Here is a 15,252-nt window from a genome sequence, read left to right on the forward strand (position 1 = left end):
CCTACCCCCTCGCGGCTGAGATGTTGTTGCTCCTAGAGGTTTCTTCTTCACAATAACAGCACTTACCGTTGACTGGGGAAGCTGTAGCAGAGCAGAAATTTGATGACCTGACTTGTTGGAAAGATGGCATCCCTGTGACAGTGCCATGCTGAAAGTCACTGAGCTCTTCAGTAAGGCCATTCTACTGCCAATATTTGTCTATGGAGATTGCATGGCTGTGTGCTCGATTTTATACACCTGTCAGCAATGGGTGTGGCTGAAATAGCCGAATCCACTCATTTGAAGGGGTGTCCACATACTTCTGCATTATATAGTGTGCGTAGGCCATCACCTCTACCAAGGCTTACACATCTCAGTATCGTACCAATACCTCCCAAACGCAGGATAAAGGGGCAGAGTGAATTTGTCTGAACTCTGTGGAGGAGGGTCATAGAAGGATGCATTTTGGAGAAGGACAGAGAACCTGCATTGTGATCCTGGTAAACTACTACTCTGGGGCACAGAGGGCGGGCAGGGTAGCCTAGTGGTTAGAGCATTGGGCTAGTAACCGAAAGGTTGCAAGTTCGAATCCCCCAGCTGACAAGGTACAAATCTGAACAAGGCAGTTAACCCACTGTTCCTAGGCCGGCATTCAAAATAAGAATTTGTTCTTAACTGACTTGCCTAGTTAAATAAAAAAGGGCCTGAAACAGTCTTAATTTTATGATTTATTAAAAAATAACCACTTCAAGAGCTGGCACCACGAGGGCACCGTAAAGTCCAGGATTTGTCACTGTGTCCGAATCCGGAGTCGTCATCTCTTCCAGTGATCTTTTTCTACGAGACTGCTTTAAAAACAGACTCCACTCCACCTTCCACTAACAGCATCCAGACAGTTGTTTATGCTGAACACCACTGAAACACACAAGTAGTCCAGAAGCCATCTTGTCCGACCCTTCACCTTTGACATTTTGGCCAAGGGTCACAGGCTGTCATCGTGCCCGGAGGTCCAGGTGAGGTGAGAGGGGAAGACCAGGCCCCTGTCCAAGGCGTGGCATCTCCAGCGGTCCTCGTCCCCCTCGTGGGTCAGGTACCTGCAGCCCATTCTCTTCTCAAACTCCCTCAGGTCACACCACAACTGGAAGTCCTGGGGAGTTAAGGTTAGGGTTAAGATTATGGTAAAGCATTAGAAGGGTTTGGTTATGGCTAGGGTTGGTGTTGAGCCGGAATGGAGCTAGGGTTAGGGGGAAGGGGGGAGTAGAAAAGGACAAAGAGAGAGAGAAGTGTGAAATGTAGAGATGGTTTGTCAATGACTGGCCATTCATAATGGGTTACAAACTGGCTACCCTTCTCACTTGTTATAGGCTAAACCCATTACCTTACAAACTGCTCTGATATGTTTTCAGTTTGTTTAAGATGTCAGAAGATCATTTTTTAAATTGCGATTTATCAGGGGGTGTTGCAGCACCGCTACTTCCCACAGCTATGCTTAGCACCGTTCCTTCTCTTGCTAGAAAAATACGTAGACTACCTGCGGCATACTGGTGCCGACAAACCTGTCATTTCTACTAACCTGTCTTGACACTACGATTCTCAGCAGTGGCCGTCAACTTGACTTTAAGCCAATCAGAGAGCACAAACCTCCATGTGGCAGGGAGACAACGGTTGTCAAGAAAAAAAATAAAAAAAAACCTAAGTTACACCAAGTGTAATCCTCTCTCTTTTCATCAGAATTGTTCTAACTAAGACAATAAAGCATTGCATTATTTGTTGTACATCTAGCTAAGGAATGTTGGGCTTGAATAAGTGTCTTTTTCTTCGGCTTGATAATGTGCACAAGCTCACTAACGTTAGCGTGCTAACTGACCAACTGACTTCCGCAAACACTTCATATGAATCGAATGGGTTTGTAAGTGCAAAAAAATGCGCAAAACACTAAATGCCTTACTAAGCTAGCTATCTAGCAAGATGAATAATAAATAATTGAATTCACTCTCCACTATCCCACTCTGCCAGTTCACATTCTAGCTAACGTTAGCATCGTCATTATTTCCAGTAGCACAACATACAGTTGAAGTCGGAAGTTTATATACACTTAGGTTGGAGTCATTAAAACTAGTTTTTCAACTACTCCACAAATTTCTTCTTAACAAACTATAGTTTTGGCAAGTCAGTTAGGACATCTACTTTGTGCATAAAACAAGCAATTTTTTCCAACAATTGTTTACAGACAGATTATTTAACTTATAATTCAGTATCACAATTCCGGTGGGTCAAAAGTTTACATACACTTACTTGACTGTGCCTTTAAACAGCTTGGAAAATTCCAGTTAATGATGTCATGACTTTAGAAGCTTCTGGTAGGCTAATTGTCATCAGTTGAGTCAATTGGAGGTGTACCTTTGGATGTATTTCAAGGCCTACTACCTTCAAACGCAGTACCTCCTTGCTTGACATCATGGGAAAACAAAAATTGCAGACCTCCACAAGCCTGGTTCATCCTTGGGAGCAGTTTCCAAACACCTGAAGGTACCACGTTCATCTGTACAATCAATAGTATAAAAGTATAAACACCATGGGACCACGCAGCCGTCATACCGGTCAGGTAGGAGAGGCGTTCTGTCTCCTAGAGATGAACATAACTTGTTGCGAAAAGTGCAAATCAATCGCAGAACAACAAAGGACCTTGTGAAGATGCTGGAGGTACAAAAGTATCTATATCCAGGCCGCTCAGCAAGGAAGAAGCTACTGCTCCAAAACCGCCATAAAAAAGCCAGACTACAGTTTGCCACTACACATGGGGACAAAGATTGTACTTTTTGGAGAAATGTCCTCAGGTCGAATGAAACAAAAATAGAACTGTTTGGCCATAATGACCATCATTATGTTTGGAGGAAACAGTGGGAGGACAAGCCAAAGAACACCATCCCAACCGTGAAGCATGGGGGTGGCAGCATCATGTTGTGGGGATGCTTTGCTGCAGGAGGGATTAGTGCACTTCACAAAATAGATGGCCTCATGAGGAAGGAAAATTATGTGGATATATTGAAGCAACATCTCAAGACATCAGTCAGGAAGTTGAAGCTTGGTCGCAAATGGGTCTTCCAAATGGACAATGACCCCAAGCATACTTCCAAAGTTGTGGCAAAACGGCTAAGGACAACAAAGTCAAGGTATTGGAGTGGCCATCACAAATCCCTGACCTCAATCCTATAGAAAATTTGTGGGCAGAACTGAAAAAGTGTGCGCGATCAAGGAGGCCTACAAACCTGACTCAGTTACACCCGCCCTGTCAGGAGGAATGGGCCAAAATTCCCCCAACTTATTGTGGGAAGCTTGTGGAAGGCTACCTGAAACGTTTGACCCAAGTTACACAATTTAAAGGCAATGCTACCAAATACTAATTGAGTGTATGTAAACTTCTGACCCATTGGGAATGTGATGAAAGAAATAAAAGCTGAAATACATCTCTCAACTATTATTCTGAAATTTCACATTGTTAAAATAAAGCGGTGATCCTTCCTGACCTAAGATAGGGCATTTTTACTAGGACTAAATGTAAGGAATTGTGAAAAACTGAGTTTAATTGTATTTGGCTAAGGTGTATGTAAACTTCCGACTTAAACTGTAGCTAGCTTCTCCAGTGACTTAAGAGGCAGCTGCTTCACGAAAAAAAAAAAAATCCTTTGGGATTTAATTATAATGCTGCTAGTTATCTAGTTGTGGCCATCTGTCTCATATCAACAAGGGCTTCCTACACATTATAGCTAGCTAGCAACATAATTAGCTTATCTTGCTAGTTGGCTAACATTAGCTATCTACAGCAGGGACAAGCCAAACAAGCTACTGCCACCTTGTGGTCTGGAGTATTTTGACTATCGCTTCGGTGGTGTATCTGTGATATGTGAACAACAAAAAGTTACCTGCCAACAGGAGGTGCCAAGTACATCTCAACAGTCAATATCATTGGTGTGTCTGAGCCTTAAAGTGTTTCTGTTAGGAGGAGTTGAGGTCTTTTACCTGTAACCAGGGGTGTCCCAGTGCTTTTCCCACACTGAACCTACACCTTACTGCAACCTGGAGCAGGTTGTTGATAAGACTCACCGCTAGAGAGAGAGAGAGAGAGAGTGCGAGAGAACAACGTAATGAGAGACTGATTCTACCTCCACACAGATAAAACGTTAGCCCAGGGATAAGGAAATCAAATATTTGAATGCTGATTCATTTGTTTCTGCTCCCCGCCTTAGACAAAACACTAGGGGGAATGTTACTTTTGAAACCACTGATGTTAGCCCAGGGCAGGCGTTCTGTACAGACCTACCCTCCAGTGAGATATTAGCCCAGGGCAGGCGTTCTGTACAGACCTACCCTTCAGTGAGATATTAGCCCAGGGCAGGCATTCTGTACAGACCTACCCTTCAGTGAGATATTAGCCCAGGGCAGGCGTTCTGTACAGACCTACCCTCCAGTGAGATATTAGCCCAGGGCAGGCGTTCTGTACAGACCTACCCTCCAGTGAGATATTAGCCCAGGGCAGGCGTTCTGTACAGACCTACCCTTCAGTGAGATGTTAGCCCAGGGCAGGCGTTCTGTACAGACCTACCCTCCAGTGAGATGTTAGCCCAGGGCAGGCGTTCTGTACAGACCTACCCTCCAGTGAGATGTTAGCCCAGGGCAGGCGTTCTGTACAGACCTACCCTGCAGTGAGATGTTAGCCCAAGGCAGGCGGGGGTACAGACCTACCCTCCAGTGAGATGTTAGCCCAGGGCAGGCGTTCTATACAGACTTACCCTCCAGTGAGATGTTAGCCCAGGGCAGGCGTTCTGTACAGACCTACCCTCCAGTGACATGTTAGCCCAAGGCAGGCGTTCTGTACAGACCTACCCTCCAGTGAGATGTTAGCCCAGGGCAGGCGTTCTGTACAGACCTACCCTGCAGTGAGATGTTAGCCCAAGGCAGGCGGGGGTACAGACCTACCCTCCAGTGAGATGTTAGCCCAGGGCAGGCGTTCTATACAGACTTACCCTCCAGTGAGATGTTAGCCCAGGGCAGGTGTTCTGTACAGACCTACCCTCCAGTGACATGTTAGCCCAAGGCAGGCGTTCTGTACAGACCTACCCTCCAGTGAGATGTTAGCCCAAGGCAGGCGTTCTGTACAGACCTACCCTCCAGTGAGATGTTAGCCCAGGGCAGGCGTTCTATACAGACCTACCCTCCAGTGAGATGTTAGCCCAGGGCAGGCGTTCTATACAGACCTACCCTCCAGTGAGATGTTAGCCCAGGGCAGGCGTTCTATACAGACCTACCCTCCAGTGAGATGTTAGCCCAGGGCAGGCGTTCTATACAGACCTACCCTCCAGTGAGATGTTAGCCCAGGGCAGGCGTTCTATACAGACCTACCCTCCAGTGAGATGTTAGCCCAAGGCAGGCGGGGGTACGGATCTACTTAATATTTTTGAAGGGAGACACTTTTGTGAAACAACCTTCCTGGGTGAGCCACCATACCCATCAGAGAAGGGGGTTGAGGAGTCATGAAGTCAAATTGATACATACAGTCACTTCCAAAATTATTGGCATCCTTGATAAAGATAAACAAAAAATAAAAAAATACTGAGCTGTATTGGTATGCTCAGAACAATTTGAAAATCGATATTATTTTTTACTAATACAATTGCCCAGAGAAAGAGATTTTCTTTAACAAGTAATAATTGTTATATCTCAAAAAAGATAGGTCTCAAAATGATTGGCACTTCTTAAGAATCTTACAAAAAATAAAATCTGCATTAACGTTCAACTTTAAGTTCATCTAAACTTAAATTAACTGTATTGTGGTCATCCATGGCTTCCAGTTTCACTGGGGTATAAAAATGAGGTAACACACATGTAAAATACATTTGTCATCCACCACCACAGAGAAAGGCAAAGAACTTACAAACGAAAAAGAGAAATGTTTGTTGACCTTCATAAATCAGGTACAAAACAGCTAAAAAAGGAAATACAGTATACCACTTACCACTAGAACAGCCTTTATTAAGAGCAACCAACAAATGTAAACGCCTTGTAAACGCCTTGCTAAAAAAAAAAAAAACAGCATTGGCACTTGGATTGGAACCAGGTGCTTTGGTCAGATGAGACGACCATAGAGCTCTATGGCCACGCAAACCACTGGTGGATTCACCATTGAAAGTAATATGCATAAGCAGAAAATAACCTCATATCAGCTGTACAATATGGTGGTGGATCACTGATGATCATTATGGGACTCTTTTGCTTGCATTGGTCCTACCAGGGGAACAAACTTACCCTCTAGTGAGATGTTAGACCAGGGCAGGCGTGGGTACATGAAGGCAGCGTTGGTGATCTGTTGTCTGATGTCCTCGTCCTCGTTGAAGGGGAACGTTCCGCTCAGGCTGACGTACAGGACCACACCCACCGCCCACATGTCCAGCGAGTGGTTGTAACCATGGCTACTGATGACCTCGGGTGCCAGGTAGGCCGGCGTGCCCACCACCGACCGGCGGAACGACTTCTCGCCGATGATGCGGGCAAAACCAAAGTCACACAGCTTTACCTGAGGGGAGAGGAGGCGCTGTAAAGTCTGATGGAAGGATTCTTCTACAAAGTAGAGTCTTCACAGACAAATTGAAGCACATGCACGCACACACACACACACACACTGACCTGAGGGAAAGAGTCTGGGGAGGCCAGCAGTACATTCTCAGGTTTCAGGTCACAATGAGCGATGTGTTTGAAGTGCAGGTAGCGCAGGGCCTCTAGAATCTACACACACACACACACACACTAGTCTATGAGTCAACAAAGAATTCAAAATCAACTGAATTTTACATTGACTTATACATCAAACATATTATTAAAAAAGGCACTACTTTCCCCCTCTAGAGGCCCTATTTGAATACCGCAGACTGTTGAAGAAATAGTCTGTGTCCTTCAGCTATGTCACCAGTACCTGTGTAACCAAGAAACGTGTGGTGCGCTCTGGCAGTCGGCCCTTCTCATTGGACAGAATCATCTCCAGCATATCTCCATGGAGCTTCTCCATGACAATGAATACGTGCTCCATGGTCTCAAACATGCCCTCCAGTAGAACTATACCGAGGTGGGACAGATTCTGAAAACACACAAATATATTGAAAGGGGGAAACTAATATGACAACGGGGGATGTTCATTTCAAACACCGTACCTCCCTGTAACACAAACGCAACATAAACAAACAAAATGTAGAACCATCACCTGTAGAATTGCCTGCTCGTTCCTCAACTGTCTCTCCTGTTTGGTAGGGAAACGGGTTTTGTCGATGACCTTGACGGCCACTGGCTGACCAGACTGTCTGTGGGTGCCTGGGGACGAGAGAGAGGACTCTCAGCTAGCCGAGTAATACCATGATAATACCCTATATGTAATCCGAATAGAAGAAGCTCATTGAGCCAAACAGGTAACGGTAGAGAAAGCATTTCTTCCAGTGTAACGACAAACGCACCTCCATACACCACTCCAAACTGTCCTGAACCCAGCACCTCATCAGTGAAGATCTGATACACTGAGCTGACATCCTGAATGACACACACACACACACACACACACACACACACACACACACACACAAAAATGCACGCAATACACACAAACACAGTGTTAGTTTACTCATCTATCCATTTCAGACAATGAGACGAGAGAGCTCCATATAGATCCATCAGCCACCCACCCCACACACTTACCGGGCTTTTTCCACTCTGGGGTTCATGGTCTACAACAGAAAGAGTTCTCTTTATTAAAAGCACCGACTGTCAATCTCACCATTGTTAAAGAACATGACCATGGAACTAAGTCTAACATGCATGAGGATGATGCCAACTTTACTTTAAAGCCTTTATGAAAAAACAAATGTGAGAGACCATCCAGTGGCATGGCCCTCAGAGCACTCAGAGTTTGGCCAACTGACACAGGTGAGTTGTGGGGTCACCCACAGAACGTTCAGACAGAACCCGCAATGACTTAAACTCTCTAAATACTTGGCTCTGATGTCAGTCATTGGTCTCTCTCTGAACAATACTCTAGTATCCCAGTCCAAACATGCTACTTCTCTGACTCACCTTGTCCCAGTTTGTCCACCTGCCCACTGTTCAGCACGGGCATCAGAGCCTGGCGTACGGCGGTCTCCCAGGCCTGCCCGTCCCGGCCCGCCAACACACAGTACACCAGCGTGCCCGTCACCACTTCGAAGGAGTGGGCACTGTTGCCGGGCAACAAGGGGACAGACAACTGGGCGGGGCCTCGTACCTGCAGCACCTCAGATAGAGGAATCTCCTAGAGAGGGAGGGAGGAAGGGAGACAGGAGAGGGTGTGGAGAAGGGAAGAAAAGAGAGGGAACGAGTGAGAGACAAGGGAGAAGGGAGGGAGGAAGAAAAACACATTTTGTTGATGTTCTATTTGGCCACAAGCAGTCAGTACTGTAGTGTTGAGGTGACTGACAGGCCTTGGATGGTAAATGCTAGAATGATAGATGGCTCTTTCTTCCCCATTGAACCAACCTTGTAGTACTTGGTGTTGATCTCGTTCTGGTACAGAGTGATACTCTTCCAGTCCAATATCCAGTAATGCCGTTTCCTCTGACAGAAACAATGAGAAAGTATGGTGTGAGTGTTCTCTCGGTGTGTGTGTGTGTGTGCGCGCATACCTGCCTGTGTGCGTATGTGTTCTCACCAGTGTGTCAGTGTTGGTGTGATGGAGTAGCCAACCCTCTCTCAGTACTCCACTGGCCTGTCTTTTAGTGTGACGGACTGACTGGACTACCCGCATTAGAGGAATATAACTACTGAAACATGGACTGAGGGAGGGAGGGACCAATAAGGGGAGGGAGGGAGGGAGGGACCAATAAGGGGAGGGAGGGAGGGACCGATAAGGGGAGGGAGGGAGGGACCGATAAGGGGAGGGAGGGAGGGACCGATAAGGGGAGGGAGGGACCGATAAGGGGAGGGAGGGAGGGAGGGACCGATAAGGGGAGGGAGGGACCGATAAGGGGAGAGAGGGACCGATAAGGGGAGAGAGGGACCGATAAGGGGAGAGAGGGACCGATAAGGGGAGAGAGGGACCGATAAGGGGAGAGAGGGACCGATAAGGGGAGAGAGGGACCGATAAGGGGAGAGAGGGACCGATAAGGGGAGAGAGGGACCGATAAGGGGAGAGAGGGACCGATAAGGGGAGGGAGGGAGGGAGGGAGGGAGGGAGGGAGGGAGGGAGGGAGGGAGGGAGGGAGGGAGGGACTTTTTTACAACTTCAATGAGACACTCATGTACTACATACTCAAATGATTATTATCATCATCAAAACTCAAAATGGAAACATACTGAACTTGACATCCTATCATAGCCATTTAAAAATAATATATATCTTACAGGATTGGTGGCTGATGTCCCACTTCCTTGTTCTCAGCAAATGGAACCTCGGTAGATGGCTCGTCGTCATCGTCTTCTAGTGATGTTAAACTCAAGCTCATATCCTCCTCATCATCATCCTCTGTGTCGTTCTTGTAGCCGAGACTGGACACTGAGTCTGAGTCACAACACTTTCTACATCAATATTAAGCTACGAAGGCACTGTTTGTGTCAATGAGAAGTAAGGCAGTTCTACTCTGTCAAAGCATGTACATGGAATGTATCATTTTAAGGACAATTTCACCTTTTTTCAACCAAATCTTTATTTTTGATGTAAATGTCATAGAAGTGTCCAGACACTTTTTTTTTGTGATTTCTTTCAATTGGTTTTGAGAAACTTACCCCACCAGTAATATACTTCCTCATGCTTGTTCTGCAGTTGTACAAGCACAGAAAAACCTGACCAAAGGCTCCAAAAACACTCAAATATGTCCTTTTAGAAACGGCAACGGAAAGAATCGCTAAACAAGTGTCCGGACATTTACATCAAAAATAGGGTTTTTAACTTTTCCATGAAGCACGTTCGACATGGACTCCACTGGTTAATAAGTTCAGTGGCCTGTCTTGCTCCGAGACGTCGTCTCTCACCTCCTTCCCCATTGGTGTTCCTCCTCTCTCCAGGACAGTCCGCGGGGACCAGGGAGCTCTCGCAGCGACGATGGCAGTTCAGCTTACAGTCTGGAGAGAGAAAGAGAGAACGAGAGAAAGGGAGTGCGAGAATTAGCGAGAGAGAGGTGAACTTCAGTACACCAAGACGACGGACACAGAAATAACGTGTGAAATCTGACCAAGCGATCGACGTACCCTCTCCAGAAACGTACGACTAGAGAAAGCATCCTCCGCTAAAATAAATCCTGAAATCTGTCAGCTGCTCCCATAACCACACACTATGACCCCCCCCCCACCACCCCATCTCACCGGTGCATTGCAGGCCTTGGCGGAAGAGGCCTTTGAGGAGGTGGCGGCAGTGCTGGCACACGGTAGGCTTGGTGTAGCTGTGGATGTGGAAGGTGTGGGGCACCCTGGCCCTGCCAGTCTCACCATCCTTTCCCTGGCCCAACCCCAGCCACACCGGGTGATCTGTCCATGACGGGGGTCTGGACCTGGGCTTGGACATGCTGATCTAGACATGGAGGGGAAGAGAGCGGAGAGGAAGGAAGGGGTGAGGGAGAAGAAGAAAAGAGAGAGAGAGATTTTCAGGTCCTACTGTTGCCATTAGAACCACCCAATATTGCCCTGTAATATAGTTATAGGTGTATCCATGTGAATACACAAAGTGTTGCTAACATAGAATTAGAATAGAACGTATGCAGGTCTATGACATCAGCCACTCCAGTGTATGTTTCTGAACACATCCTTATTCACAATTCCTTCAGGACTATCCGTAATCATGGTAGCATCCACATGAATGTAGAAGTGTTTAAAAACGTATTCTATTCTTATTTACAAATATAAATTAATGTACCATTCACATCTATTGGGCACAAAATAATATGTAACACATCCAAAACAAACAGCAAACACATCTAACAAGTTTGTGGAGATAAGCTTGATTTTTAAAACATTTTTTTACCTTTATTTAACCAGGCAAGTCAATTAAGAACAAATTCTTAATTTCAATGACGGCCTAGGAACAGTGGGTTAACTGCCTGTTCAGGAGCAGAACGACAGATTTTGTACCTTGTCAGCTCAGGGATTTGAACTTGCAACCTTTCGGTTACTAGTCCAATGCTCTAACCACTAGGCTACCCTGCCGCCCCATGTAATGTAATATTGTAATATTGCATGCTAGGAATATGGGATAAAATATTAAACTTTTGACTACTTTAATAATACACGACACTTTTGGTCCCCTAAAATGAAGGGACTACGTACACAAACTGCTGTAATTTCTAAACGGTTCACCCGATTTGGATGAAAACTCCCTCAAATTGAAGCTGACAGTCTGCACTTTAACCTCATAGTCAATGTATCATTCCAAATCTAAAGTGCAGGAGTACAGAGCCAAACCAACAAAACATTTGTCACTGTCTCAATACTTTTGACGCTCACTATATCTAAGCATTCTGACCTCCTCTAGACTGCCTCCTGCAGGTGTGGAGAGGGAGTGCGTCCGGGGCCTGCCAGGGGGGAACAGGGACAGGCTGGGGCCACACACACGACGCCGTGCGCGGCTACAGTCACTAGGCAACTGCAGCGCACAGCGCTTATGGAAGTCTAACCCACAACCTACGGAGAGAGTATCAGAGAGAGAGAGAGAGGAGACATAATTGAGACAGAATCGGACAATTGCTGAATAGATTGAGGTACAAAGATATATATACGACTAAGAATTCAATACAATTCAACATTCAATCGATGTGATTAAAGATAGGATATACAGAAAAAGAACGACTGTATCCAACACCTTACCTTCACATTTTAACCCTTGACGTATCAGTCCCCACAGCATCTCACCACAGTGGTGACAGAAGGTGGGGGTGCGATATGATTGGACAGCCAGGGTGTGTGGGCGGATCTTCATCTCCGTCACAGCAGCTGATCCTGAGTCCGATCAGAATGAGCAGATTGTCTATCACAATCTGTGATGACTGCTATGGTGTGTGGTCATCCACACCCCCTCCCAAAATGCCATTTTTTTCCCACTTGCATTACTTGACATAGATCCAGAAAAACTAGGTGTAAATCTAGTAAGTCCACAACTGGCATAGTCCTTTAATGGGTCCTTTAGGACAACGGAGCAGATATTGTATATTACCAGTGAGCTACAGTGGGCTCCAGGCCAGACTGAACTGGCAAGACTCATTAACCTTAGGATGCCTCGATAAGACTGACAGCGTTATTGCGTCAATGCGGTGTAATAAATGCTGCAGTTCCAACTTTTCTTCATGATCCAAAATGTGTGTGGATGTGTGCAATAAAAGTTCCAACATTCACCTTTTGCTACAAGTTCTGTCAAGTCTACGCTTAACAATTGGATGCACGCGTTGGATAAATCGCATGCACCACAACACAGAACACACTGCGATTGCCTGTGTAACGCTAATGCTGCAAGGCAAAGGCAGCGTTCCTTTGGAAATTAATGTACTTCTGGCGTACCCAAAAAATATTCAATGACGCTGTCGGGTCTGATCGAGGCGTTAAACTAGTAAGTAAGTCGATTCAATACGCGGTCAAAAGTAGTGCACGATAAACAGAATAGGATGCTAGTCGGGACACAACCCCGGCCTGACCTGAGAGGATGACCTCTATGAGGTCACCGTCCAGCAGTGGATCCTGGTCTGTGAGTCTGTGGAGGAGGTGTTCTGAGCCAGGCTGGTGTCTAAACAGGAGGACCTTCTCCCCTACACCCACCACACTGCAGTCTGGAGCCTAAAATACCCAGAGATATGATCGATCAATCAATCAGTCTGGTTCTGGCTGGTTTATCATCTGGATGTGCATCATCAAAAGCAGGCAGACAGACAGGCAGACAGACAGGCAGACAGTGGGCGTTCAGTGAGGAGAGAGACTGGTCACGGAACAATGTGAGGGATGTCAAGCGTCATTGTCGTTAGATATTCAAATGTGATGGAAACAAGTTTGAGTGTGGGTTTATTTCCAGGCTTTCTGACCGTTTGTATGTTTGCTACCAAAAACAGGCAAAGTGCAATGACCTCTGGGGGTGGGTGGTGGGGGATTTCCAGATTATTCACACAGACCACATAGAAGGTTCACACAAAAACATTTACGTTTAAGTCATTTAGCAGACGCTTCTGTCCAGAGCAATTTACAGTAAGTGCGTTCATTTTAAGATTGCTAGGTGGGACAACCACATATCACAGTCACAATAAATACATTTTTCCTCAAAGTACATTTCAGCAAAGTCAGAGCTAGTAAGGAGGGATAAAGTCAAGTGCACGTGTTAGTTCACTTGGGGGGGTATTTAAGATGCTCTTCGAAGAGGTCGGGGTTCAGATGTTTTCGGGAAGATGGGCAGGGGTTCAGATGTTTTCGGGAAGATGGGCAGGGACTCTGCTGTCCTAACTTCAAGGGGAAGCAGATTTAACTATTGGGGTGCCAGGACAGAGAAGAGCTTGGATTGGGCTGAGCGGGAGCTGAGAGAACAGAGTGCTCGGTTTGGGGTGTAGGGTTTGAGCATAAACCTGAAGGTAGGGAGGGACAGTTCCTCTTTCTGCTCCGTAGGCAAGTACCATGGTCAAAGACACCTACACATGCGCGCGCACACACACTTGTGTAACTAACCTTGTGGGGACACACAATTCAGTCCCATTCAAAAATCCTATTTTCCCAAACCCCTAACCTGTACCCTTACCTTAAACCTAACCATAGTTTGAGCAGGTGTGTGTGTGAGAGATGCAGGAGAAGAGGTTGTGGTTGGAAAGTAAGCTGCAGACACAGCTAAACCACACAGCAGCCCCTCTAGCTGACATAGTAACAGGGCTATCTCTCACTGAGGTGTGGTAGAGACAGACAGACACAGAGAGAGAGACAGACACAGAGAGAGAGACAGACACAGAGAGAGAGACAGACACAGACACAGACACAGACACAGACACAGACAGACAGACAGACAGACAGACAGACAGACAGACAGACAGACAGACAGACAGAGACAGAGAGAGACAGAGAGAGACAGAGAGAGACAGAGAGAGACAGAGAGAGACAGAGAGAGACAGAGAGAGACAGAGAGAGAGAGAGAGAGAGAGAGAGAGAGAGAGAGAGAGAGAGAGAGAGAGAGAGAGAGAGAGAGAGAGAGAGAGAGAGAGAGAGAGAGAGAGAGAGAGAGAGGGAGAGACAGAGAGACAGAGAGACAGAGAGAGGCAGGGAAAGACATTTTAGCTACTGTGTTGCATCACAACAATAGTTAAAGGAATTGGCTAAACCATTCTAGATTGGGGGGTTTACCTTGCGTTCTATGATCTCTGCCGCCAGTCTCTTGGCGTGGTGAAAGCTGAGCTGCCCTCTAGGCACCCATACCACCTCCCTGAAGAGGCCTAGCTGGAACTGGACCAAGGCAGGGCCGAGAGGTGCCTGCAGGGGCCCGGGGGCGGAAGGTCGATCAGGGGTACCCGGGCTGGACCGGGCCACTGACATCCTGGAGAGAGTACCTATAGGTGCAGATAGGGAGAGCACTAGAGAGGTATGACCGAAATAAGGCTTATAGGAGAGATTTAACAGATGCATCAGGAACAGAAGTACTGATGGATCATGGATGCAGAGGCAGACTAAAACTAACATTTGTTCATATAGCAAATGTCCTACATACACAGCAACTGAATGTACTTCACAGGCTTGTCAAGACATATAACAGCGCATATTGACATACTAGATTTTCTTTCCTAATTCAAATCAGACAAACATGGCTACCGAGACACAGCACAGTACTTTTGGTGAGGTAAACCCCCTTACTTGATATTTCAGAGTCCATGCAGTCCAGTTGACACCTTCCAGGCTCGGAACGCTCCATCTTAGCAGCCCGGTCTCCTGTCCTCGTGTAAAAGACACATTGACAAATTAACAGTGGCTACTGTTCTCAACCTTTTCTTCAGAAGCACACTGGTGGATTTGATTTCCTCATGTGAGGCTGTAGGCTTATAACAGTGACAGGAAGCCACCGAGTAACACCCTCAACCCAGAATATGAACACACACACACACACGTCAACTTGATACTTACCAGAAGCCTGGTCCACCATTATCATTTATCCAATAAACGTCACACTGGTTTGTTGGCTTACGTGGTGTACAAATTGATCTCTTACTACGTTCCAGGAGGCAAGGTGTGTATTTCAAACTCACTTCAAATCAAGCCGTTTCA

General features: G+C 46.3%; 1 protein-coding gene across 1 annotated transcript; it reads right to left on the minus strand.

The window, feature by feature from the left end:
* Positions 1-689: 689 nt before the first annotated feature.
* LOC118375082 (serine/threonine-protein kinase D3) lies at positions 690-15,162 on the minus strand. The gene is made up of 19 exons (XM_035761573.2): positions 14,845-15,162; positions 14,341-14,543; positions 12,666-12,804; positions 11,845-11,976; positions 11,504-11,661; positions 10,351-10,555; positions 10,021-10,110; positions 9,394-9,550; positions 8,702-8,825; positions 8,530-8,607; positions 8,092-8,305; positions 7,717-7,745; positions 7,479-7,551; positions 7,232-7,338; positions 6,947-7,108; positions 6,661-6,759; positions 6,283-6,550; positions 4,000-4,085; positions 690-1,126 (listed from the first exon to the last, which is right to left on the minus strand). Exons 1-19 carry the CDS (start codon positions 14,900-14,902, stop codon positions 962-964), a joined length of 2,547 nt encoding a protein of 848 aa, XP_035617466.1. The 5' UTR covers positions 14,903-15,162; the 3' UTR covers positions 690-961.
* Positions 15,163-15,252: the final 90 nt, after the last annotated feature.

The sequence above is a fragment of the Oncorhynchus keta genome, chromosome 13, assembly GCF_023373465.1.
Source record: "Oncorhynchus keta strain PuntledgeMale-10-30-2019 chromosome 13, Oket_V2, whole genome shotgun sequence".
Taxonomy (NCBI): Eukaryota; Metazoa; Chordata; class Actinopteri; order Salmoniformes; family Salmonidae; genus Oncorhynchus; species Oncorhynchus keta.